Source organism: Podarcis liolepis (assembly GCF_965112155.1).
Source record: "Podarcis liolepis genome assembly, chromosome: 12".
Classification (NCBI taxonomy): Eukaryota; Metazoa; Chordata; class Lepidosauria; order Squamata; family Lacertidae; genus Podarcis; species Podarcis liolepis.
In genome coordinates this window covers 32,779,556-32,807,341 of record NC_139563.1, presented here as the reverse complement: position 1 = coordinate 32,807,341, position 27,786 = coordinate 32,779,556, and the positions used below count along the sequence as shown (strand labels likewise).

Genomic DNA, 27,786 nt, shown 5'->3' with positions numbered 1-27,786 from the left:
GTTCTGACCAAAATGTAGCCTATGTGCAAAGGTAAGCTGCCTGCTATTGCCTATGCCCCACCTGTTAGCAGAATGTGGCCCCCAGAATGCTGTCTGTGGTGGAATGTGGCTCTGTGGTTGGAAAGGGTTCCCCAACCCTGCTCTAACCTATCCTTCCTCTGAATGTGCCAGTTCTTTAAAACAACAACACCCAAAATAAAGCTCACCCCTAGCTCTCCTTTCAAACAACGAAGCCTGAATCTATATGCTATATTTCTCCACTCGGTGTTTATCTTTCTGCCATAACTTTCTGAACATGTCATACTCCTGACTCCAACCACAAAATTAAACACACGAGAAAACATGAACGCCTGCCGTTGCGACCACCTTTGGCTTTTGGGTGGACAAGTTGCTGCCCAGTCACACCCACAGTAAAATCCCGTATTTCCCAATTATTTTCTCTGGGAAACCATCACTTCTCTGGTCAGGAAAGATGAAAACACAGCTTCAAAATGAAGCCAGATGGTCCCTTCCCCATTCTCCATGTCTAGAGAGAAAATTCTAGGGTGACAAATGAACCAAGGAAGTCCCCAAAACAGCTTGAAAATAAACTAAAAAGTCCCTTCTTCGTTGTTTGGGGAAGGGACTTTGGAGCTATTCTGAAGCTGGTCTTGGATCTTCTCACAAAGTACCGTATTTTTTGCTCTATAAGACTCACTTTTTCCCTCCTAAAAAGTAAGGGGAAATGTGTGTGCGTCTTCTGGAGCGAATGCAGGCTGCCCAGCTATCCCAGAAGCCAAAACAGCAAGAGGGATCACTGCTTTCGCTGTGCAGCAATCCCTTTTGCTGTTCTGGCTTCTGAGATTCAGAATATTTTTTTTCTTGTTTTCCTCCTCCAAAAACTAGGTGCGTCTTATGGTCTGGTACGTCTTATAGAGCAAAAAATACGGTAATGGGGCCAGCATTTTGCTTCATAATGTTGAAAGAAAGAAAGAAAGAAAGAAAGAAAGAAAGAAAGAAAGAAAGCTCAGAGTCTGGGCCCTTCTCTCATGAAGCTTGTCAGTTACCTGGTTTTGGACTCAGAAGAAGCCGCAGCCAACCCCACAATTTTCTCATGTGTGCAATTTATTTATGTTTCACGGGGCCTGCTCAAGAGAAGTTCCCAGCAGATTGTTGCCTAGAGAGCACAAAAAAGCTCTCACTCATTACTGAAGCATCTTACTCCCCCATATAGCTATAACCTCATTTTTTCACCATTGTAAAGAAAGGGTAGACATGTCACAAATGGAGTATCTGTGAAGTGAGGCATGTTGAGAGCACTCAGTAATTTCATTGACATGGTTACCCCTAAAACACATAGTCAAAAAATAGTGGATAATTAAAGGCCCGGAGAAACCCATCTTTTGCGGATATGTCAGCCTGCTGTTCTTCAGGCAGTTATTGATGCCACTCCAACTCAATACACTTTGCTAATAAGCAAGCTATTTTGTGAGCGTTGCTGACAAACTGATGCTCAATCTCACAGGAACTCCAAAGAAACAGATAAGACAGGGAGCGAGGGGAAATAATGGAAGAATTCAGCTGGGTCAGGAACTTGACAACCTGAAATTTTGCAAGTGGATTAGCAAACGTTAAGTGTGTGTGTTGTGTGCACTGTGGGGTAGTAGAAAGCATTAAGGGAAAGGCCATAGCTCAGTGATACAGCACATGATTTAATGCAAAAGATTGTGGGTTCAGTACCTAGCATCTCCAGGGAAGACTAGGAAAAAAATTTCTCTGAAACCCTGAGAGCCGGTTAGTGTAGACTGGGAGTAGGGCATGCTTCTCAACCTGAGGCCACACGCCAGTGTTGCTGGAGCAAAAGTGAGCTTGGCCAGTGGCATAAGAGGAGGGAAAGGACACAGGTGGCACTGTGGTCTAAACCCCTGAGCCTCTTGGGCTTGCTGATCAGAAGGTTGGAGGTTCGAATCCCTGCAACGGGCTGAGTTCCCGTTGCTCTGTCCCAGCTCTTGCCAACCTTGCAATTCGAAAGCACGTCAGTGCAAGCAGATAAATAGGTACTGCTGTGGTGGGAAAGTAAACGGCATTTCCATGCACTCTGCTTTCCGTCAGTGTTCCATTGCACTAGAAGCGGAGCCAAAAACACATAAGAAGTTCGTGGTGAGGGGTGCGGCCTGGGAGGAAGAAATGTCACCAACTGAGAGAAGTTTACAATTCTCCAAGCAACACAGATATATTTATTGTTTTCCTTTGCCGTGCCTTTGGCTTCTTGAGGCTATTTTATCATGCTCAACCTTGGATTTTTTTAAAAATGAAAGTATTTCAAGAAACCTATTCATGGGCTAAGTTGACAGCATAATGCTCTTATTAGGACATGTTTAACTTCTGGGTAAAAAGAAAATTTTGAATTCATTCTGTGTTCATGCTGTTTAAAGCTTCTGGGTTGGGTTTTGTTTTGGGTTGTTTTTTGAGATTTAAGGTTTGCTGAAATGTAGTAAAACATATCCAGCCCTGCACATAAGCACCAGGCTTCAAAAACTGTAGATTGATGGCTTTTTTTAAAAAAAAATGCAGCTCCTTTGCACCTCTTGAATTAGGGATCCTTTGACGTGTTCTCCCTGCTCCTCTCCAAAATGTCACATTTCATGTGCTTCCCCACCATGTCTACCATTCCTCAGCAATATCTTATCATTATGCTCTATGTTGCACAATTCTGGACAGGAAAATGTGTCCCAAGTTGGTTAGCAGAAGAGCAATTAAGGGCAGACTGAACCAGCTGACAAATCTTAGGACCTAAGTAAGAAGAGACCAGTTAGATCAGGCCAAAGGTGTGTCTAATTCAGAATTTTGTCCTCATAACAAAATTCCCATGGGAAGCCAACAAGCAGAGCACAAGAGCAACAGTAATTTTCCTACATATGATTTCCAGCAACTGGTATTTAGAGGAATGTAAAACATAAATCATCATGGCTAGTAGCCACTGACAGATTTATTATCCATGAATTTAACTAACCCCCTTTTTAAGCCATCTAAGCTGATGGCCATATTGTGATAGAGAATGTCATAGTTTCCACCTTCGCTCTATCTGCTTAAAGTTAAGGTAACAAAGAAATGGAAGTCCAAGAAGTGTAAAGCATTGCAGTCACTTTACAATTGACATTTTCCCTACATGGGGGTGTTTATGTGTGCATTAGTTACCTAAAGTGTATGTGCAATTTTGAAAGGAATCTGGGGTGGACGGAAGTCTTTCTATACCAATGGACTCCTTTTTTTGATGGGGGGGGGGTGACCTTTGCCTAAAGAATTACAATACCCTGGCACAAGATAGCTCAGTCAGTAGAGCATGAGGCTCTTAATCTCATGGCCACTTCCAACTCTACAATTCTGTGATTCTATAGAAGACTGATGAAATGCCTTAGGCTAGGAATACCTGGGAATATACTTCAATTGCCATGGTTTGGATGTTCCATTAAAAACATTTTTAACATCAGGACAAAATAAAGAAGAGACTAAAAACACTAGGTTCTATCCAGTCCCAGTTACACTCTGAGTAGACCCATTGAAATTAATAGGCACGACTAACTTGGGTCCATGAATTTAATTGGATCTACTCTTGAGTAAATTTAGTTGCATACAGCCTAGTCACTTTGCGGGAGATGAGAGTGATTTTGGAAAAGAAACAAGGTCCAGACTAGAACACCTCTTCAGTGACCAATTAGCTATCCTTGGGCTGCAGAAGAATCTCACTACCTGTACAGTGTTTATTCTTTCAAACACATCTAATAAGCATGGAATCAAGTGTTCCTATTTTTCTAAAAATGTGATCAAAGATATAAATAGTTTCCCCATCTCTCTTTAGAGGCACATAGCGGAATAATAAATGTGGTAGGCACTAATGTACATATTTTTCTTCTTACACACTGAATTAACATCCTACACAGGTCATGTTGATATTGCCGAAAAAAGACAGCTTAATGTAAATAGAAACCTACAATTTTATCCTTAAATATTCGGTGGCACTTGCTTGTTTTTGCATTTTCAGAAGAAACCACAGGAAGAATTGAAGCTATGTCAAATCAGAGTCAGGAAAAAGGCTGCAACCATAGACATTGATTTATTTATTTTTCTGCAATGGGGGGGGGAGTACATTCCATTTAGTTATATATATAAAACACAAGGGGAGGAGGTAGGGTGATGGAAAACATTCCCAGGATACAGTGGGGTGAGGGGGAGCTATTGCTTTACAACTTAAGTTGCTTGTTCTAAATCAAACACTTTAGACCAGTCCATAGACTAGCAATCTGCCCTGCACTGCTTAACATACACTGTAATTACTTGTTCATTAACAAATTGAGACAAAAACCATAAAGCACCGAAAACTGTCAGAAAAAAATAAGTGATTCAGAAATGCATCTAAAAATGGAAGGATGAAGGAATCCCAATGAAAGAAGAAAGGATACAAAAACTTATGGACTATGCAGAAATGGCAAAACTTACCGGAAGAATAAGAAATGAGGATAACAATTTTTTTATAAAAGGAATGGAAATGGTATATTGAATATTTACAAACAAATTGCAAACAGATAAAAATATCAGCAGGACTATTGTAATAACCTGCAGTTTTTAAAATATAGATACATGAAAATAGATGAATAAAAGAATGATTTAATATAACTTGGAATATGCATGGAATGAGGATAAAATAATTAATGAACCGCAGAAAGAGGAAAGAAGTTGTGTTGAAATGTTTGATTTACTGTTAAACTACTAGCAAAATGTATATAAATGAAAATCATAAAATTATTTTAATTCTTTTTAAGAAAAAGAATTGCTACATGCATGTAATAACTACAAAATCTATTACTTTGCCAGCCTAAAGATTTTGCTACTTTAAACCACAGCAAACAATATGCACAAGAGAGATGCCCACAGCTTTGAATGGCTTTTAATATCCGTTACCGGCTGCATTCACATATCCCAGTCAAGCTAATAGTTTTCCATAGATGTGCAGATCACTCCTACCTGCTAGGGGGCAGAAGTTACAGGCCACAATCTGTGGCTTAGTGTTTTATTCAAACCAGGAATCATGGTTTGCTTCACACCAAACAAGCCATTATCTGAAGCCACTGTTTATTCTTAGCTTACCAATTGTGGTTTGGCTAGAGTGAGGCAAACCAGGATCCTTGTGTAGACATAAACATAAGGCCAAGGTGTGTGAATTGTTGCTTTCACTCGTTAGTGGGGATTCATAGTGAACCATTAACCATGGCATGTGATGACTGGGTTGATGAACAAATGTCAACATGAAGGAGCACATCTAATTACAAGTATTGCCAGTGTGTGCCATAGGCATAATGGAATCAAGAGATATAAAGCGCATTTAGCAACCATCTGCAAGTGGGAGAGGAGACCTATCTCTTAAAGGTCGAGCAATAATCACAACAAAAGTTCTAATTAGTTATAATACACCTGACCTACTGTTTCAATTATTTTCCAGTCAAACTACAGTTAGGTTTTATTGTGAACATAGTGATGACATTTTGCTTTTTATAAAGCATCCCAGAAGGTCATTTCCCCAAGGAAATAATATTTGTAAATTGTGGGTGAATTCGCAGAAACCAGAAAGCCATAAAGAGGGGTTTTTCTATTTTGCCTCAACAATGTAAATAATTCAGAGTTGTCATCCAGGTACAAGCTATGCTAATTAATTGCGCTATGGAATCTGAAACTATTATTTTTAACCGACTTTGGCACTGAGTTACTACAAAAATGTCAAGCTGCAGTAACTTTACTATATTATTTTTCCTCTTAAAAAAAGTCCTTTATAAATCTTATATAATAAATTAACATTCTGTCTTGTTCATACATAGAAGGAAGACATGCAAACTTACATACACTTCAACAGCTGCATCATTTCCAGTTAAAGGACTGAAAACTATACATTTTGCACAAAGTTTGCATGGCATACTACATCAAAGAGTCTTTAAAGCACAGCAGGGATGCGAGTGGTGCTGTGGTCTAAACCCCGTTGCTCTGTCCCAGCTCCTGCCAACCTCACAGTTCGAAAGCACGCCAGTGCAAGTAGATAAATAGGTACCACTGTGGCAGGAAGGTAAACGGCGTTTCCGTGCACTCTGGTTTCCATTGTGCCAGAAGCAGTTTAGTCCTGCTGGCCACATAACCCGGAAAGCTGTCTGTGGACAAACGCCGGCTCCCTTCACCTGAAAGTGAGATGAGCGCTGGAACCCCAAAGTTGCCTTTGACTGGACTTAACCATCCAGGGGTCCTTTACCTTTAACCTTAAAGCACAGCATATCTAAGGGAGTGGGAAATAAAAATATATGGCCCTGAGTATCTGAAAGTATGAGGACAGAATGGGTTGTACTATTTTACAACTCACATTTTCAATAATACTATGCACAAAATTCCCGACTAGTGGAAATTTTACAGAGTGCATTATTGGGTTTTTTAAAGAGGGGTGTGTGTGTTTTACTGCCAGTGAGGTTTTACACTGGAATCGTTCAAAAAGAGCCCCTCCTGCATTCACTCCTATGGCCCATCATTCTATTCTGCTGCATGTGTACTGTAGACTAACCACACTTTCTGGTTCCATGCTCAGAAATCACAAACACTGCCTGATATCACACCCTACCTTTAAGCATTGAAAGAAGAGGGGAAACACCATTGTTCATCCCATTCTGGCCTCTGAGAAAGTACACATGATTATTCCAAAACAAAATAAAAAAATTCCTTCCAGTAGGTATCTGAAGAAGTGTGCATGCACGCGAAAGCTCATACCAATAACAAACTTAGTTGGTCTCTAAGGTGCTACTGGATGGAATTTTTTAATTTTGTTTTGACTACGGCAGACCAACATGGCTACCTACCTGTAACTATGATTATTCCAATTGAAAAACTCTTAGCAGGAGCTAAATCCCCATGGAACACAACTGGACTTCTTGCTCAGTAAGCATGTTTAGGATCAGACTGCATTCAAGACAAGTTTTTCTCTAGTTCAAGATCTAAACGTTATTTAAATCAATTTGCCTACCAAAAATAGTATTATGCAGGAGGTGCATTAATTTACAACTCAAGCATGCCAAGCAGAAATTCCCTTAATCCTCAACTGAAAAAAGAGCAGCAAAAGGCTTATAAATTCAATGTACTGTAATTCATTTAGGCTGCAGGCTGCAAAACTACCCAATCCTAAAAACTAATCTCCAAGAAATCCACGGGGCTAAGCAACACTAGTGACTTGTATCCAGTGGATAAAACAAGTATTTAAAATGATATTTCCTGCTTTTACGCAACTCCCTCCCCCCCTTTTTTAAAGTGGAAGAAGAAAATCTGAACTCCCTCAAAGAACTCAGATCTCCAATTTAATGCGTAAACAGAAAGTAAACAGCTGAGCGATGTCTAGACTTTTCCTTCCTCCAAGAGGCTTACAAAACACCTGTAACCACTAGGATGACTAAATAATGAATCTCAGCCAACTTTTGAAGCACACCTTCGTTTTAAAAGCCTGAAAATTAAGACATCGCTGTCCAGATTTCATAAGAGTCTCTCTCTCTTTTTTTAAGGGGAACGTTTCCAGCGCCATCCTATGCACCAAAAGCAAGTCCCATTCAGTTTCATGGAGCTTACTCCCCGGAGAATGGGTATGGGATTGCAGCCTCAACCTGACACTGGGATGGCTCCCCACATGCAGCCAGGCGGGCTGGTGGCACCACGCAGGTTAAGGTCTCTGGAGTGTCAATGGCGCCTCGGTAATAAAACTGCGTACAAGGCGGCACCGTCCCCTCCTCCTCGCACAAAGATTTGTTGCACGGCTCCGGAGCGAAGCAACCACCGCGTCCTTCCCACCGCAGCCAGCGCCCAGTGGGTCTGTTGCCGCCGCCCGCCCCCCCCCCCTTACTAAAGCTACAAAAGGCTCTATAAGGAACCAAAGGCAACTCCTTCCTTCTAAGCTTGTTTGCACCCAGCAGAACGGACTCCCGCCAAAGATGCAGGAAGGAGAAGGCAATACGTCTGAACCCTCCCATACACAACACGTTTCTTCGCATGCAGCAGCCACTGCCGAGCACCGGCCGAAGCAACCAGGAAGCAATTCGCCGCCAGAATGATAGAATCATAGGGACCACGAGGGTCATCTAGCCCAACCGCGGCACCCCAACTGCAATGCAGGAATCTTTTGCCCAGCGTGGGATTCGAACCCACAACCCTGAGCTGAAGGGTCTCGTGCTCCACGGACTGAGCTATCCCTCCAGCATCCCCCTCTCCGAGAGGCGCTCAATCCATCCCGGCTTGTTGTTTTTCTCCCCCTACCCCATATAAATGACAGCTCCCCCCACCCGCAACACCGACCCCCGAGTTGTCTCGTGTCACCTTGCGAAAGGAAGACACGCAACCTCGAAGTTCACCGCGGAAAGAGGAAAGCGGACCCTCCCAGCCTGCTGAACTCCCTGCTTTTCCGGCGGCGGGGGCGTCAGCAGGCAATTGAGGAGCAGCGCCCCTCTCTCCCCCTGCCTTTTGCAGGAGAGGGTCGTGCAGGCGCGCTTCTGCCTCTTTTGTGCAATTCGCGGACACTCCCCAGCTATTGTCTTCCTTCCTCCTGGACCCGCACCCTCTTTCCCACCCCCTCGACCTCGGCGCCTGCCCCTCTCCCCGCACTGCCAAGCTTTTACCTCTCTGGGGGAAGTGGCTCTTGTCTAAGGAGAAGAAGCAAAGAGACAACAGCGGCAGCGCCTCCGCCACAAGCAGCAGCCACACACAATGGAGAAGTGAAGGACGGACACATTAACACACACACACGCAGAGCGCCGGCTCAGGCCCCGCCTCCTTCCCCGCCCGGCCGCACCATTTTACCAGTGGGGGGGTGGAAATAAAAGTAAAGGAAATTGTGCATGTCCAGTTGGGCATTCTCCTGTCCACACGCGTTCCTCTTTAGGCAGCGTCCAAGCCGACTCCTTCGCCCCCCCTCCCAGGCTGAGATGCTAACTGGGAGCGAGCGTCGCTTTGTTTACTTTTTCTATATACACACCCCCGTCTTTTGAGCGAGTGGTTTAACCCGCCCTCCCCTTGTTTCTCACGACTGCTCCGGGAGAGGAAGTTACAATGTCGCGAGCGGCGGGGATTCTGGCGCGGGCGTAGAGGGGGGATATCCGCTGGCCGAAGCGCGACGCGGGGGGCGCGCGCCGAGGTTGCTTCTGCTCTGGCGGAGCAGCGGGGGCTGCCCTTAGTTTTCTCCTCAGTTGAAGGAGGAGGGCGGCGGCGGCGGGGGGGGAAGGTGCACGCGCGTGGCTGAGAGAGGAAGAAATAAGGCAGCCAGCGAGCTATGGCGTCTCTGAAGAGAGGGGACTTGAGCGAGGAGGAAAAGGAGTTGCTGGGAGTGATTGGGAAAGGTAAGGCGGGCAAGGGAAGTCTGGCTCCAGGCCGAGCCGAGAGGCGGAGTGACGCGTGTCGGCTGCCTTTTGAGTCTATGCGACCGGGCCTTGCGTGTCGGGCCCGCGCTAACGCGCAAGGAGGTTGCTTCTGGAGGGGGGCTTTTTTCCTAGGTTTTTGCTTCCTCGCCTTCTCTCGTGTGCTTTGACTGGCCGCTGCTCCCCGTGACTGTTGCACGCCGGCTGCTTTTTTATCAGATCGTGCATATTTTCATGCAAAAAAGCAATAATAATAATAAATGTCTTCTGAAGACTTGTAATGAGAAATTTTCTCTCTTTCTATCTTTATTTAAATTTTGAGTCATTCTGTAATGAGTGTCATTAGAATTGGAAAACGTATAAATGGCAATGATATAAAGGTTAATTTTGAAAGCCATGAGGCGGGAGGGAAGGAAGTCGATAGGCTCTAAGAGCCAGGGCAAGATAGTGGATAAAGATGATGTGAATGTTGTATAATATTAAATTACATTATATAGATAAATATAATTTATTTATCTATACCCCGCCCATCTGGCTGGGTTTCTCCAGCCACTCTGGGTGGCTTCCAAAAGAACACTGAAAACATGATAAATGATCAAACATTTAAAAACTTCCCCAAACAGGGCTGCAGTAATGAGACAAGGGACTCTGTTTCTTTTTATCCCATTTACCTCTTCTTCCAAGCAGTTCATATGATTCAACATGTTTCTTTCTTCTGATCTCACCCTCCCCCCTCCCCACCCCGTTTTATTTTCACAACCAACCTGCAAGGTAGGGCTAGGGAGATGGACTGGGCCGAGGTGCCAACCTGAGTAAAATATTGGAGGGTCCAGGTAAGCTCCACATGATCAATCACAAGACATGGCATGCACACAATATTTGAATGGCAATGCCCATTTGCGGGAGGGCAGCCCCCTCAAATATTTTATTGGGGGGGCAAAGAGACTTCGGCCCTTAAGAGTTGGCTCCTATGGACTTGGTCAAGGTCATCTGGTGAGTCTCATGTCTGAGTAAATATTTGAATGAGCTCTACCTACATACCACACATTTCTAGCACCCACCCACCCAATAATCTTGTGACCTGGAGTTTATGGGTGTTGGGAATTATAAGTTAGGGGGGGGGTACTTTAAATTCACAGTGTGTACTCAATAGTTGCATTCAAGGAAAGTCTCGCTGTGGAGTGCAGAGAGGAGTAAGGCAGACTGCAGTGACCGGTGTAAAAATCAACACTTTGCTAGCTGTCATACTATTCCAGAGGTATGGCAGACCTTGTCAGCAGCTGCTCCTAAGCAGCACTTTTGTTGCAGCAGCAGCAGGACATGGAAAGTTATTTCCCTTCCTTTGCTGGAGTACATGCTTCTTCTATAAAAGAGTGTTAACTGGCGGATGGAGGAAATATGCCTTTCAGTTTACCCCCTTATTTTGGAGGTGGTTGTTTTGTTTACTAATGGGTGAGGTGTTGGCACCAAAACTTCCAAGTTGTTGGCAGGTTGTTGTTTCCTTTGGATGTGATCTTTGTATTGTAAAGGTCACGTGACTTCAGAGTCTGTTATCACAACTAACTGAGTGTGAGAGCCACAACTCATGCCACCTGCAAGTTGCTGGTATTGGGGATGGAGGCAGCCACATGATGCACACAAAACTGCATGTGGTAGATTTAGTTGAATGCTACTTTATTCGGTCATAGTGCTTTATCTATTCATGGAAATAATGCCTTGCCTTTTTGCAATGCTTCTTGAATGTCAGCTGCTGGGAATCACTAGCAGGGGAACAATGTAATGTGTTCTTTTCTACGTACCGAAGTAGCTACTCAGATTCTTTACACACAGCGCTGGTCAAACTGTGGCTTAGCATGGAAAAGAGGGTTCCCAGAGCAGAGATTTCAGCCATTGCACTTTGCAAGCTGCAACCACGTTTTGTTTTTGGTTTCACAACTCATGGTTTGTCTGGAGTGGGACAAACCACAAACCCATGGTTGGATGGCATGCTAAACTAAATCATGGCTTAGCTCATGGCAGCAGGGCAGCAGCAGGACCAGAGGACAAGCAAAGTAGCATCGTCGTCATCATCATCATCATTATAAATTTCCATTCTACCCTTCATCTGAGGCTCACAGGATGGTTTACTATAAACACATAAATACCTAACATAGTAAACAAACAAAAACATTACACCCTAATAACCTCTCCAAGAACCCACACATTTACACTAAGCCATGCATAGGCAAACTCTTCTCCAGATGTTTTGGGACTACAATTCCCATCATCACTGAAAACTGGTCCTGTTAGCTAGGGATCATGAGAGTTGTAGTCCCAAAACATCTGGAGGGCAGAATTTGCCTATGCCTTCACTAAGTTATACTTTAGCTTAGCATTGCATGTGAATAGAATAAATGTTTGTTTTTGTTTGTTATTTATTCAAATTTATTTATTATTATTAAATCTTCATACCACACTTCATTTGAGGATCACAGGGCAGTTTACAATATAAAAACACAACAAAATCATAACGTAGTAACAAACAAAAACAATAACTTCTGTTCTGAAAATAATTTTACAAAAGTGTCATGCAACGTTGTTACAACATGTGTGGTAGGGCAAATGTTTGACAGGTGCCTCATACTTTATCACGGCAGAATTGTATGATTCCATGATTCGGAGTGAGGAGTTCAGGCTGAAATCCTCATTCAGTCCTGAGATTTATTGGATGGGCTTGGGTCAGTCATGATTTCTCAGCCTAGCCTGTCTCACAAGGCAATTAAGTGGAGGAAGAGATAAGAGCTACATATGTTACCATGGTCTCATTGGAGGAAGCATGGGATACAAATGTAACGAATTATTAGATTCACTGTAATGATTTTCTGTTTAACAGTAGACTTCACAAACTCTCCCTCTCCCTTAGGAAGCCCTGAAGAAGCTGCACGACTGCTTGGCAGCAAGAATGTTCGTGTGAATTGTTTGGATGAGGTAAAAGACTTGACTCAAAATATGTGTCTAGATTGGGGAGAGTCAAATTAAAGAAACCTTGGAAATTCAAAGGCTGGCAGATTTCTATAAGCAAAATAATACTTATCAAGGAAACCTGTTTAACATACTGGAATCAGAAAGTATCCCTTGAGTATACTGGAAAATGAATATGGTCAAGCAAGTATTCAGTATTCCCTGCTAAAAATGAACTAGTGTAACATGCCTGAACAGAGGTATAATATGCAGATTTTTTTTGGACCTGAAATATCCTCTTTGATTTTTCAAAGTAAGCTAATGGTTTTTAAAAAAATAAGAAATCCTCTATTTCTGATAGAAAAGCGACCTGAACTTTTGTTAATGTCAGATTTATTTATCATCTTCTGAGATTACATATTTGAAACCTCAACTTTCCCAAGGCCTTATGATGGATTGAGGAGTGAAAGCAGCATTTTACATAACTGAATATTTCACAAACATAGTGGGCTGTTTTAAAAATGTAGTTGCAAATGGCTGTTTCTGTTTGACTTATTTTTGCAGGTGAGGGTGGGTCAGAGGTGAGTCTATATCAAAAGTGTTACTGTGGGGAATATGTACCATAACACATTTTGTGCTTTTGCAACTAACTTCTCGCAAACTGGCCAGAATCCAGTGCAGAGTCAATGGGTTAAGTCTGCCTCATATCATGTTGGATTTTGACTGTTGTCCCTGTAGGTTTTTTATTTGATTTGATTTTTTTAGTGAAATAGTTCATCTTGGCAGGAGCTGTTCAGCTGTAGAATTGTCCTAGGAAAGCGTTTCCCATATCATCCAGAAAACCTGCTTTATCACCACTTAATGCAGTACAGTGGTACCTCGGGTTACATATGCTTCAGGTTACATACACTTCAGGTTACAGACTCCGCTAACCCAGAAATAGTACCTCGGGTTAAGAATTTTGCTTCAGAATGAGAACAGAAATCATGTGGCAGCGGTGCGACAGCAGTGGGAGGCCCCATTAGCTAAAGTGGTGCTTCAGGTTAAGAACAGTTTCAGGTTAAGAACAGACCTCCGGAACGAATTAAGTACATAACCAGAGGTACCACTGTGCCTGGAAAAAAAGTATTCAAATTCATAACCAGACAGGTTCCACAGTGAGCCCCTTGTGGAATATCCTTTCTCTAGTTTAGAGGGAAATACAGTGGTACCTAATGGTCAGGGGTCCCTTTACCTTTATAGAGTTGAAAGGGACCCCAAGGGTCATCTAGTCCAATCCCCTGCAATGCAGGAATCTCAACTAAAGCATCCATGACAAATAGCCATACAACCTCTGCTTTAAAACCTCAGAGGAAGGAGAGTCCACAACTCAGGGAGCCTGTTCCACTGTCAAACATCTCTTATGGTCAGAAAGTTTTTTTTCCTGATCTTTACTTGGAATCCCCTTTCTTATAACTTGAAGCCCTTGGTTCGAATTCTACCCTCTGTAGCAGGAGAAAACAAGCTTGTTCCCTCTTCCATGTGACTTTTGATTGCACGTCTGCCGGCAGGGACGGTTTTATTCCTATTCATCTGAATCCAGCCCACTATATTTACATAACATGATGAGCCACTCACTTTGTGGTTTCTTCATATTGGTTGTCTGCATGTTGTTTGTATAGCATCATGTTCCGTCTTCCAGTTACTTGGCTTTTCCCTCCACTTCTGAGATTATTTTTGAAATGTTTTCCAGAAGTGCTGTATAATGTGTGAGTTGGCTCTCCTATATAGCTCTGAGGCCAGGTGGTTATCTTTTTTTTTAATCCTCATTATCAATTCGTAGGGAGCAGATTAAGGCAGGGAAAGGGGCACCACTCTAGAGTTGGCTTCCTGTCCAGGTGGCCTGTACAAATACCTCATTGCTCCTTAATGCGCAAAATTTCATCCCACCACTTGGAATATATTTCCAGCATGCGGAAGACTCGTGTGTATAATTTGAACAAGTCTCCATGAATTTAAGCATTTTAATCTCTTTAGAAAAGAACACAAAGCAAAGGGAGCTGCTGGAAATGAGAAACAATGGAAGCAGAGGTCCTAAATGCCATTGCTCATTTCTGGCTTAACAAATGTATGATTCATAACAGAGAGTGTGTGTGAACTGCTGCTTAAAATGACAGGTTTTTCACCAGTGCCTGCAGCTAAAGAAACTACTCAAAACTGGTAATGATCCATCTCTCCCACATGGCTCCCCAAATATAAAACTTGCCTATTATATAAATTGCCATACTGCAAACTCAAATATAAAGAGGTCCTTTGCAGGTCTCCCTGCTTGCAGCTGTTACTCTTCTCAGAGAATTGTGTGGTTTCCCACCAAATTAGACATGTTAATTGTGTGAAGGCAACTGATGTGCACATTTTAAAAAAATCTTACTAATACTTTTATTAATACTTCAGATTATTATTAGAATAGTTGCCTAGGAATTAAAAGCTTAAAAAATTCTACCCCCCCTTTAAAAAATCTAAAGAAATATTTATTATCAATGCTTTGCTCCTATCTCCAGTACAAGTAAGGGGGCTCTATTATTTGCTGATACACCAAGTCATACTAGCTACTCCAAAAGCAAAACTGAAAAGCTTTTCATAAATATAGTCATTAGTATAAAAGTATTGATGGGTGTGCAGGGTGGGGAAGAATTGCAGTTGCCCACATAGAAAGGCATACAATGGTAGCTGAAGTTTCCTTCTCATTAGTAGCTTACATTGAAGCTGAATGTGTACAAAGGTATCCTCTGCTAAATTGGAGACATAGTTGGTTTTCTAAAAGCTGGATTTTGTTGAAAGAATATATAGTTAAAGAGTATTCAAATGTAGCAAAGTGAACATCAAAAAGGCTATACCATGGGTAGACAAACTAAGGCCTGGGGGCCGGATCCGGCCCAATCGCCTTCTAAATCCGGCCCACAGACAGTCCAGGAATCAGCGTATTTTTACATGAGTAGAATGTGTCCTTTTATTTAAAATGCATCTCTGGGTTATTTGTGGAGCATAGGAATTTGTCCCCCCCCCCTTCAAAATATAGTCTGCCCCCCCCCACAAAGTCTGAGGGACAGTGGACTGCTGAAAAAGTTTTCTGACCCCTGGGCTATACTGTATTTGGAGTGCTATCTTTTCATTTTAGAAGTGTAGCTTGCTTGTGTTTAAATACTACTGGAGAAGAACGAACAGATATATTTGAAGGTCCTGTATTTATTTCTTCTTTCCATAGCATGGCATGACTCCTCTGATGCATGCGGCATACAAAGGGAAAGTTGAGGTGTGCAAACTGTTGTTGCGGCATGGGGCTGATGTTAACTGCAACGAACATGAACACGGATATACGGCTCTGATGTTTGCTGGGCTCTCAGGTATCTATGAGGTTTTCCCCGTTGTTAATTACCATATTTTTCGCTCTATAAGACACACCAGACCACAAGACGCACCTAGTTTTTGGAGGAGGAAAACAAGAAAAAAAATATTCTGAATCTCAGAAGCCAGAACAGCAAGAGGGATTGCTGTGCAGTGAAAGCAGCAATCCCTCTTGCTGTTCTGGCTTCTGGGATAGCTGCACAGCCTACATTCGCTCCATAAGACGCACACACATTTCCCCTTAATTTTTAAGAGGGAAAAAGTGAGTCTTATAGAACAAAAAATACGGTACATCTGCTTCTTGGTGCAGATAAAGGAATCCTTCGTGTCTTTGTGTAGGCAGAATTTGTATCTTTTGTTAAAGGATGATGTGTTAGAGGTAAGGTCTACCTCTACTTTATAGATTGCTATTCTTTTCTTAACCAAATACTGTTTTTATTGTAAGCCGCTGATAGTCTTTTACTGGAAAACTGGGATAGAATTAATAGCTAATCAGACAACTCTGAGGACCCAGCTTTGCTCTTGGATATCTGTTTCACCCTCTGGACCTCTCATGGAGGAGGCACTTGAAGAAGGGCCTCAGATGATGATTGCAGGGTCCGGGTCAGTTCATATGGGGAGAGGCAGTCCTTGAGCCATTTAAGGTGTTACAGGTATAGCAGAGTACAGTATTTATATTGTGTGTGCATATTAATTGTCAGGGTTTTTCTTTGTTCTTTAAACCAATAAAATTAAACATCAGCCATCCAGGTGTTGTTCTTGGGCTTAGCTGGAATACACCTGTAAGGGTATCAGGGGGTTGCTCAAGAGCAATCAGGTAAATGCCTCCATGGTCTGTTGTAAAGCCTTGTTATTGTTGCCAAAAAACCCACACCCTTCACCATGGAGAGCGCCACTACTCCGTGGCTCGCTCATTTACTGGCAGAATCTGAGAGTGGGCTATCCTTAAACCTTCCCCAGCAGAGTAGTTTCTTGACGCCCAGTCTGCGCTTCCCCTCTCTGCGCGGAAGCCTACTGCGCAAGGAGGGCGTGGGTAACAGAGGACCTCTCTCCTCCTAGCTTTGCTCAGGCAAGGTGTCCTGGCATCGCCTCACCTCCTCCGAGCCCTGCAGCTCCTCTCCACTGGAGGCGTGGTTGCTCTCCTCCGCTGAGGAGGTGCTACTTCCCACAATCTTTGGGGGCTCTCTGTAATCCATCCGGCTTTTCCCCTCTCGCCCCTCAGCCAATGGCAGTTCCCTGACAATGCCCTTAAAGGGTAACATCTTTATTTTAAAAAATATGGTTTAGATTTCAGGGTCTATTAAATATCTCTCTCTCTCTCTCTCTCTCTCTCTCTAGCAAAAGGTAGAAGCATGAATAGCAAACAATATTTGTGAATGCATATATCAGATTGTGGGAGTAAGAAGGCCTCTCTCCTCTGAGGGGAAAGAGCCGGTGAAAGTGTTGAAGGAATAAGAACGTGAAAGGAAATGCCAGTAGGAATTATTAAAATAACATGAGGGAAAGGAAGGAAGGAGATAAGAGAGGAAAGTCGTTATGGGAGGAAGAAGTGAATGTGAAAGGACCATGGAGGAGAGGAGGAAAGAAACTGGTGGTTTTCTCTTGGGGTGCGGAATACAGTAAAAGAAATTACAGGATATGTGCAAAAAGTAGTTTGAGAGGCATCAGTGGGTGGAAAGGGGAAATATAAAATAATGTGCTCTTCACCTAGAGCCTCTGGGTTAGAAAAATCTGCCTAAAATCAGGAGGCTGAGTCATAATACTTCCAGAGCACATATATGAACTTAGCTCATGGAAAGCTAAGCTATGGAACTCCCTACTGCAAAAAAATAAAAAAAAATTAGCAATTTCCAAAGATGGATTAGATGACAGCAGAAAGTGATGCCACTGGGGAAGACTAGTGCAGCCATCAGGCCTTGGTGCAGAATCTATTCATACTGGCAAGACAGAGGGTTGGGTGAAACCTTGAGAAAGCAAATGGCATCTTCATTTCCAGCTACTGGGGATGAATAAGGACTGTAGCTCTGTGGAAAAGCACCTTCTTCACTTGCAGAAAGACCCAGACTCCATCTGTGGTGTCTCCAGATAGGGCTGAGAAAGACCTGTGTCTGGAAACTTGGAAGAGCTGCTGCCGGTCTGTGTAGACAGTATTCATCTCAGCCAGATGAAGCACCTGTCTGACTCTGTATAAAGCAGCTCCCCATTTTCTAAATGCCTTAAACTGCAGATTTACAAGGGATTAAATGTTTTAATGTCTTGTAGGGGGACGACCCACCAAAAAAACCTTATATGGCTGAAACTTTTCTACAGACTCTAAAATCTAAATGAAAGCTGTTCTCTTCTGTGTTTAGGCAACAAGGAAATTACGTGGATGATGTTGGAGGCTGGAGCAGACACAGATGTCGTGAACTCAGTGGGAAGGACAGCAGCACAGATGGCTGCCTTTGTGGGTAAATGGAGCGGCCATTTTGAATTACCCTTCATGAAGTCCAGGGCGGGAAACCTGTGACCTTCCAACTGTTGCTGGACTTTGACTCCATCATCCCTGACTATCGGCCGTGCTGCCTGGGGCAGATGGAAGACACAGCCCAACAACAAGTGGACTGCTGCAGGTTCCCCATCCCTCCATTAAGGCTCTGAGAAGATGGAGATTTATTTGACTTAATGTTTATTGGCAACGGGGTGTTCAATACCAGGTTCTTAACTAACTCAAGGGGAAGACATTTAAAAAATATTCATTGGGTGATTGCTGCTTTTCTCAAATTGCTCTCTAACATTAGTTGGCCGCAGGAGGGGGGAATGTTGAATTTGTAATTAAGGAAGAAATCTGCTCTATTTCGAACTCAGTCATCTGATTTTCGGTAAAAATCTATCTAAGTCCAGCTCAAAAATGGGTTTAGCTCCATTTGTGGCCAGCCTTCCCTGTCATTCCCCTTGCTGACTTCCCCCTTTCTTTGAGAAGGAAGATTTTAACTAGCAGCAGGGAGGAGTTTGCTAGATAGGAGTAGCCTCCGTGAGCTGATAACTGTATGTAAATCTATATTTAAATAAATAAATGGTGGTGCTTTTTGAGCTGTATTTCCTTTTAAGGATAGACTATGAAGAAGAAAATATTTTTGTTTGTTTTTCCTGGCAAAGGGGTTGGAAGGATTGGTCAGGAGAGACCTTTTACCCAATTTTTTTTTTTTAAAAGTGTTCTAAAGTCAAGTCTTTTGATGATTACATTAAAAAAAAGCAGACAAAAAGAGGATTGTGAGACAAGGAGACTAGTGGATCCTGTCAAAAGCCCCAGCACTTTATTGCAGGAATCTGCTTACAACTTGGGGAAAATTACACCCACATATCACATCCACTACATCTGAACAGTAAGTCCTTAGTCAGAGATTCAGTCACTGTAACTGCCAGTCTGCACTGGAAGCTTTGCAATCATTGTTTCTAAAAAAAACACAAAACAAAAAAACTATTAACGAGGCGTAATCACTAAGCATTCTACCGCTGGCTGAAAGGTGAGCCAGCGTCAATCATGCAATCTCATATGAGCTGCTTTGAAATGTCATGTAATGTCATATCTTCCAGAAGAATTAAATTTTTGACTGGTTAGCAGCACCATTTTTAGATTTAGTTTGTGCAGTGAATTAAAACAAACTTATAAAAGTTAGAACTGTTTCATAATGTGTCTTAAAAGCTGCTTTGCCCATCAGATCCTAAGTTCTCTGAATAGGTGAGTTAGTTCAGTTCTGTAAACTTCATATTACATATAGGCCTTGAGTCTTGAAATATTGCCTCTGTGTGAAGCTACTTCCATTTAGTTCCACAGTGGTTTATTAGTATAGTACTTCCTCTAAATGGTGAACAACCTCTGTGATTTGTGCTTCATGTGTGAAATAATTGTTCTTCATCTTCATAAAAGATGCACCATTCTCTTTTTAGGTCAACATGACTGTGTCACTGTTATCAACAACTTCTTTCCACGAGAAAGGTTGGATTACTATACAAAACCACAAGGACTTGACAAAGAACCCAAACTGCCAGTCAAGTTAGCTGGACCTCTGCATAAGATTATTACAACTACCAATTTGCATCCTGTTAAGGTAGAGTGTTCATATTTTGGCTTATCCTTCAGGCATACCGTAGTTTTCGCTTCATAACACGCGTTTTTTTCCTCCTAGAAAGTAAGGGGAAATGTCTGTGCGTGTTACGGAGCGAATGCTTCCCTCCTCCGTGTTTTCCAGAGAGAGAAGAGCCGCTGAATGGGGAGGAGAGAGGGACAGAGTGCCTGCTTCTTTAAAGGAGCAAAGCGGGAGGGGAGAGGAGCTGCTTACACGAGTGTAAGTGGCTCCTGTCTGGTTGGCTCCTTTAAAGCAAGCAGGTTCTGCTTCTCTCCCTCCTCCCCACTCAGCAGCTCTTCTCCCGCTTTGCTGGAAATAGCAGGAAAGATTTTCAGTCTCCTCCCGCTTTGCTTTTCAGCTCGCTAAGGGTGGGGGGGAGGGGGAGGAGGGAGAGAAGCAGAATCTGCTTGCTTTAAAGGAGCCTACCGGACAGGAGCTGCTTACACTCGTGTAAGCGGCTCCTGTCCGGTAGGCTCCTTTAAAGCAAGCAGGCTCTCTGTTCCTCCAGCAAAGTTTTTCAGCTCGCTAAGGAGGGAGAGAAGCAGAATCTGCTTGCTTTAAAGGAGCCTACCGGACAGGAGCTGCTTACACTCGTGTAAGCGGCTCCTGTCCGGTAGGCTCCTTTAAAGCAAGCAGGCTCTCTGTTCCTCCAGCAAAGTTTTTCAGCTCGCTAAGGAGGGAGAGAAGCAGAACCTGCTTGCTTTAAAGGAGCCTACCGGACAGGAGCCGCTTACACGAGTGTAAGCGGCTCCTGTCCGGTAGGCTCCTTTAAAGCAAGCAGGCTCTCTGTCCCTTCAGCAAAGTTTTTCAGCTTGCAAAAGGGGGGGGGGAGGGAGAGAAGCAGAGCCTGCTCCATGCGTGCTCCTTGTCCCTCCCCACTTAAAACGTGGTTACAAAGCACAGATCCACATGGATCCTCAGGATTTTTGCACTGGGCCACCCCAAATTCACCATCAGGTCACATAGCATGTCCATGGCTACAGTTTGTACCAAAAAAATCACGCTCCCATTGTTACCTGGGGCTGCAGTGGTGCAAAAACATGGTTACAAACATGGATCCACATGGATCCTCAGGATTTTTGCATTGGGCTACCCCAAACTCACCGTCAGATCACATGTCTGTGGCCACAGCATGAACCACAAAAATCATACATCCACTGTTTCGTTTAGAATATTTTTTTTCTTGTTTTCCTCCTCTAAAAACTACATGCGTGTTATGGTCGGGTGCGTGTTATCGAGCGAAAAATACGGTACTTGTCAAATAACTGACAACCTTGTTGAGGTCAGTCCTCTAAGAAAAAAATATGTGGCCTATGGAGTTGGGTGGCAAAATTTGGCCAGCAGCTAATTTATGATTCTGAGCTTCTTCTTGATATTCCATAGCCCTGGCCTGCTCACAGGGGCTTTAGTACCTCATTCTCAAATGGAGAGATATTTATTGTAAAATAGTCCCCAACATGAAACACTCAAAGGTTAGCACACTGAAGATCATTGTACTCAAGTATATACACCTTAAGACTAGCATAGTACTCTTCAACTTTTTGAGATCCAGGACCTACTTTTAACCCAAAGAGACATTTGGGAGCCCATTTCTTAATCATATATTGGTAATGTTGCTGTTATGACCCACCTTAGATTAGGTCACAACATTAGTGTGACCTAATCTAAGGTGATTAGATTAGTGTGTCCCAACATACTAGTTAAAGACCAGTGATTTAGCAGAAGCACGACAGCATCTCATAAGGACTTGCATTCAAAAGAAGAGCTGAAATCTACTTGTGTAACACTCATCTCTGTTATCAGTTTCTGTGAAACCCTGTAGTTTCAGAAAGGGCCTGATGCTTGTAGCTGGAAGCTACAAGTGAGACTTGCAACAAAAAATAGCTGTGTGAGTTGCTACAGTTCAGAATTCAAACAACTCCATTCCATTCCCTGTCTGTAACACTTGTCAGCATTCCAAGGCCCACTTGGCTTGTTTGGTCTTTGTTGGGCTGTTTTGTGGGTTCCTGTGGGTTTTGTGACTTAGGGGATTTTTTGGTACTTCTCCAAAACTATGGCCTGGCAAGTTTCTTAGGTAATATAGCTTATTTAAGAAGATAAAAGAGCAAGAAGTCCTGTTAATATGAGCACTTAATAATTACCTATTGATTCTGTTTTAAATCATGTATCCAGGAAAGATAACTCTTGTTAATCTTTTCCTATAGATTGTGTTACTAGTGAAAGAAAACCCTCTCCTAGCAGAAGTTGAAGCAATGCAGAAATGCTACAGAGTGCTGGATCTGATTTGCGAGAAGTGTATGAAGCAGAGAGAGATGAATGAAGTACTGGCAATAAAAATGCACTACATTAGCTGTATTTTCCAGAAATGCATCCTCTTCCTTAAGGAGCGAGAGGATAAATTGGATGGATTAATCAAAAGGTATGATTCCCATCATGAATGACGTTTAATGCCTGCAGAAAAGCATTTGTGTTCATTTCTATCCAAGTAAAGACAGACTGCTTACCTTGAAAGCTAAAATGAATGGTTTGCTGCTCAGTTTCCTCCAAATCCCCATGCTATCTACAGCTAGATGAATATTCTCGATCATTATCTACAGGTTAAGCCATTAGTTTGAGGAAAGGGACAAAAAAAATGCATCTTTTGAGATACACACGCAACCGCCTTCTGATATATATATTAATCCTACCCATGAGGAAGGGATTCTGCTCATCTCTCCTTCATCCTATCTTCTTGATCCTCCTTCCCTGGACTCTTCTTCTGTGTCTCTTTTATGCTAGACCAAGATTATCTTTGCTGAGGCCTTTTAATTTGCTATCGTGTTTAAAGATCTGAGGATGCTGCTGATACTTTTTAGGCTGTTCTGCTGTAACAGCCGTAATTCTTTTTTTATTATTGCAGTAATTCACACTGATGGACAAGATAATTAAGTAAAAGGCGCTACGACCTGGTTCACATGGCACAACAAGCCAAGCAAGCTTTGGCTATAGCTTGTGGTTAGTGAGGACACAGTGTAACTATGAGCTCAGGTTTGGACAATATGCTAAGCCAAAGCTTGGTTTAGTTCCATGCAATGTTGTGGGAGCGAAAAGGACTTGAGAGGAGTAAAGTAGCTACAATGTCCTCTCAAGGTACCCACATGTCTGTTGGGAATCTTAGGTGAGATACCCTGCAGTGGAAGTTGCTCTCAGTACCAGTCATTACATGGAAGGAGCGTAAGATCCAGTTGGTTTATTGTTGCAGAAGATAAGGCCTAGTTAAACAGTTCTGGGGATAGATATATACAGTAGTAGGCTTTTGCAGACACTGATACAAACAATGAAAAAGTATATCCGTTGCTCCAAATAAACCAGCAATTCAAGACATGACACTGGATAAGTTACACCAACATACTGAGTAAATGACTGAGACCCTGCTAAGCTGACTTGCATTAATCACAGATATGGTCAGGGCACTGGGGAATTACCATAGCAGCTGGCTTGGCTGCCTTACACCTGTGATTACCTCATCCATGGGGTAATTTACGGTCATGCCCAGTTACTCCAACCATGTTCCTGTGTTCCCAATAGCCCATAGTTTAGCTTACCATGTTGCATGAATCAGGTCTATGTTTCAGTTGCCCTCAACTTTCATTGTGGGGCAAGAGTATCTTTAGCTGCAGAAATGTTATTGTGAAATCTCAGAGCTGAAAGATAAAGATACGTATTTTAAGTGTTGCACACAGAAAGTTCATGCATTAGCATCTTTCTCTGTTATGCTGTGGGTATGTAGTTCAAATATTAAAATCTTGGCCTATGTGCTGCGCCGTAAATAACAATAAAACAATGAACAGGGTGGTGGTACAATGACCACTGCAACCAACACAATCGACACCAGTGGTTTGAGCACTGAACCACTGTTATATCACAAGTGGACTCTTTATTACTGCATTTGCAATTGTTCAAGATAAAATCTATTTTGGAAAAAGAAGAAATGAGCACTGAACCGCTGATATATTGCAAGCAAGCTCTTTATTTACTGTGTTTGCTATTGTTTAAGATAAAACATATTTGGAAAAGAAACTACTTTTGCCATTTTTATGTATGTTTATTGTTTGTTTACAGAGAGTTGCTTTGGTGATATTATCTTGTGTTGATTGCACCGTAAGGCAGGCATGGCAACTACAAATAAAGCAAAGTGATTGCCCAATAGGATTGGCATGAGTTTTTTCATTCATCTTTTGCCTTAACCTTCCAGCCTATTAAAAGGCAGAGATGCAGATGGTTTCCCAGTATTTCAAGAGAAGTTCATCCGAGAATGCATTCGAAAATTTCCTTACTGTGAAGCAACCTTGCTCCAGCAGCTTGTGAGAAGCATTGCCCCAGTTGAAATTGTGAGTGTCTCTAGTTTAATAGCTTCTCTTTCTTTGGCAGAACATTTGAAATCCCCAAGATACAGCTTAATGTGTACACTTGATATTTGCAGTTATTCTGAAGAACTGTATTTCATTCGGAGGATGGAAGATCTTTTTTAATGAGTTTCCTTTATATTCTGATAGTGTCTATGAATTCCCCAATCCAGGTGCTAGAGTTCCTTCTTAGCTTTATAGGCGAGGAGAGGAGGGGGTATCATGTGCTGCTGAGGATATAGGAAGAAACATAATCTTTCCTTTTCCAAAACCCTGACTGGGGTGTGGGGGAATTTACCTCTTCTGCCACACTGAGCTTCAGAGGAGGCAGAAGCAGCATAAGAGACAATGTGCCTTTGTCCACTCTAAAGTCTAGTGTAATAGGAATCCCCTCTTCCTTCCTCTCTTCTCAAAACGCATGCCAGGAAACTCAGACATAAGTGGCAACAAGCCAAAGCTTATGCACCCCTGAATTGATTTTCATTCCCATTTTGCAAATAATCTCAACGATGTCACCACCAGTATACCTTACGCTGGAATGGTCAGCAAAGTTAAATCTCTGGAGAGTGGAAGAATAATTTCCCTGCTTCCCTCCATATGCCAGGCTAAGATCTTGCATTTAAGAGCAGTGCAAAAGTACTAAAGTGTATATTGAAAATATGCAGGGGTTTTTTCTATATCTGCATTAGTGTTGTAGCTGCAGGCTTCTCATTGGCTGGGGTGTGTGTTTATGTTTGCAATGACTTAACTGTCTTTATCTTTTCCCCCAGGGCTCTGATCCTACAGCTTTCTCTGTACTGACACAAGCAGTCACTGGCCAAGTGGGTTTTGTGGATGCTGAGTTTTGTACGACATGTGGGGGGAAAGGTGCAGCCAAAAGATGTTCCGTATGCAAAATGGTAAGAATCTGCAGGTAAATACCACTGACTGAGATTCCAGCGAGACATTTCAACTGTTCCTGTATCTGGAGACTGTTCCTTTATAGGAGCAGCATAGATGTTTCAGGTGCTAGATCTTGGATCTCCTAAAGTGAAAGTGAGCAAATAGCTGTTCCTGGTTGCACAAGTCAACAGAAACAAACTATTTGTTGTTCTTAAAATAAGCCAGCTATTGCAAGGTTTAGATTTCCAGTTTTCCATATAGAAATGAATGGGTGCCTTATACAACCTGGATGATTCAAATGCAAGCCCATCCTTTTTGTGCATTGAGGCATGGCTTGTTTCATTCGCAGGTGATCTACTGTAATCAAGACTGCCAGAAAATGCACTGGTTTACACACAAGAAAGTATGCAAGACATTAAAGGAAGCCCACGAGAAGCAGGAGTTGGAAGCTGCCAAAGCAAAGAAACAGCAAGAAGCAAAGCAAAAGAGAGGTTGGCACACATCATTGTCATTGCAACAGCTTTCATGTTTGTGGCCAGATTAGAGCAGAGAGGTTTTCAAAGCAACACCTAACTACTCTGTGTTTTCTTAAACCACAGGTGGGGGAACAGTGGCAATCCAGATGTTGGGCTTGCAACACTTATCAGGTTATTTTGTTTGTCAAGCAGGTTATGAATTTTCTAAACAAAAACAAAGCATTGGCCATGCTGGCTTTGGTTAAGTATAAATGAGGTTCATTCCTCTTCCTCCAGATCTGTTAGGATTGCACTGTCAATAAGGAACCCCTAACAACATCTGTATAGACGGACAATCCTACAGAGTTAAGTGGGGATTTCTCCCTGCTAAATGCAAGTTAGGATTGCAGCCATAGAAATGCACATCACATGCACTCCCTCTTCTCATGGATTAGCAGCAACCTGCCCCCTAAACTCAACGTACTGTTTCGGAACAGCTGAGCTTTCCTGTGCTCTGTAAAAAGCAGCTGCTTTCTGAAACTGCCCATGGAATCATAGTTTGGTTAATTTTGTTCTCTGAGCCATTTTAACTTCTATTCCTGGTTTGATTAGTTACTACAAAATAGCTTCTAATACTAGTGTTAGTTTCTGGGATGAAGGAGCCAGTGTTGCTTGTGGGAGTATTTATTTATTTGTTTTTTTTTGCTGCACATTGCAATGTATGTATTTCTCACACCCTGTGTTTCTCCTCTAGAGGCAACACGTGCAGCAGAATCTGCTTTAACAAGTGAAGAGCAGTCGGCCTCTGAACCAGGAGACAGTAAAGAAGAGGACCTCAAATGCGTGGGAGACAGAACTGAGGAGATGGTTCCTAAGAAGGAGGTGCCTGCACTGTCCCCTCAGGATGACCAGGCCCTTGAAGGAGAGACTAGTCTAGCAGACATCACGGTTGAAAAAGCTCATGAGTCTGAGGAGTAACAAAAGCTGGAGAGCCCAAGGCTTTATGGAGGATTTCCTCTAGACCACAACATCGGGATATGCAGGTCAATGGAATGCAGTTATAATGCTCACTCTTGACATATGCTGTGATCCAGCATATGTCAACTTATTTGTCCTGTGTAACTACATCACATCATCCTAGACTGTGATGACAAGAGCTGAACCATCTGATCAAAACTGTGTAAGAGCATACCCATCTGCCTTCATACCTGCACAAAGCGTAGAAGACTTAAAAGGTGTCTGAGAAGAAGGCCATTTGCTAGCAAAATCTTTAAAAATATCTTAGACTTCAGTGCAATAAAGTGCTTGGTCATGATACTGTTAGATCATAAGGGGTGCAACCATCTAAAAGTTAAGTTTTTCTGGCTACAGGTTTTGAAAGCCAGTACTGCTACCAGTCTGTTTTCATTAAACAAAATCCTGCTCATCTACGTTGGCTTTACTTCCTTGAACTTTCTCTTTCCACTTAAGTGGCTCAATGATTAAAAACACATCATAGCATAAAAAGATTAGTGTTCCCCAGGAAAATAGGCTCGCGGTGGCATTTTGCTACACATTTATAAGATACATCATGATTTTGTTTGTACTTAGCATCACTAATCTTTAAGTACTAATAGTTAGAGCATGAAAGGTCCGCTCCAGTTAGATTGGGAGTATGTGCAAATGTAAGGAGGAAGGGTTGTTGACCTGGGTCCAGTTATTCCAAATACTTGCAAGCTTTAGGGGAGAGTAGCGGAAACACTGAATCACATACTGAGGTGTTGCAGCCAAGTGTCTATTTCCTACTAGAGAAGCAGGATAAAATTACACAGAATGAGTTGTGTAAAGGATTAGACTTTAGAATAAGAATAAGAATGTATTATTTATACCCCACCCATCTAACTGGGTTGCCCCAGCCACTCTAGGCGGCTTCCAACCAAATATAAAACCACAGTAAAACATCAAACATTTAAAAAAAACCCTATACAGAGCTGCTGTATATCTGATCTTCTAAAAGTCAGATACTTGATTGTGCCCTTTACATCTGATGGATGTCAAGGAAATCTTAGGCAATGTATAGAATTTGTATATTCATAACTGTCAGTAAAGTTGGCGTATTCAATGGCTCTGATCTTAAGACTAGGGCTCAACTAATTGGCAAACCTACAGATGAACTGCAACATTTGAACCTGCAAATGGAAGTGCATATGGCTGAATTCTCTTCCATACTCCCCTCTAGCTAGAAAACTAGCAA

General features: G+C 42.5%; 2 protein-coding genes across 2 annotated transcripts in view; one reads left to right on the top strand and one right to left on the bottom strand.

Annotated features, from left to right (window-relative positions):
* The window catches only part of BZW2 (basic leucine zipper and W2 domains 2), a 46,385-nt gene extending 37,577 nt beyond the window's left edge, over nt 1–8,808 (bottom strand). Inside the window, exon 1 of the mRNA XM_083468395.1 lies at nt 8,664–8,808. Within this exon, the coding sequence (XP_083324521.1) occupies nt 8,664–8,776 (113 nt within the window). The 5' untranslated portion in view covers nt 8,777–8,808. The remainder of the gene's footprint in view (nt 1–8,663) is intronic.
* A 257-nt stretch (nt 8,809–9,065) lies between these two features.
* ANKMY2 (ankyrin repeat and MYND domain containing 2) lies at nt 9,066–26,983 on the top strand. Its single transcript, XM_083468408.1, has 10 exons — nt 9,066–9,380; nt 12,301–12,365; nt 15,583–15,721; nt 18,074–18,172; nt 19,653–19,813; nt 22,036–22,250; nt 24,066–24,201; nt 24,987–25,115; nt 25,448–25,589; nt 26,308–26,983. The coding sequence occupies exons 1-10, from the start codon at nt 9,314–9,316 to the stop codon at nt 26,529–26,531; spliced, it is 1,377 nt and encodes a 458-aa protein (XP_083324534.1). The 5' UTR covers nt 9,066–9,313; the 3' UTR covers nt 26,532–26,983.
* The last annotated feature ends 803 nt before the right edge of the window (nt 26,984–27,786 follow it).

Excerpts from the sequence above, each read along its gene's own strand:
- ANKMY2 (XM_083468408.1), top strand. The coding sequence starts at position 9,314 with ATGGCGTCTCTGAAGAGAGGGGACTTGAGCGAGGAGGAAAAGGAGTTG. Across the intron at positions 12,366-15,582 it reads GTGTGAATTGTTTGGATGAG|CATGGCATGACTCCTCTGAT; the intron begins GTAAAAGACTTG and ends TTCTTTCCATAG. Across the intron at positions 15,722-18,073 it reads GATGTTTGCTGGGCTCTCAG|GCAACAAGGAAATTACGTGG; the intron begins GTATCTATGAGG and ends TTCTGTGTTTAG.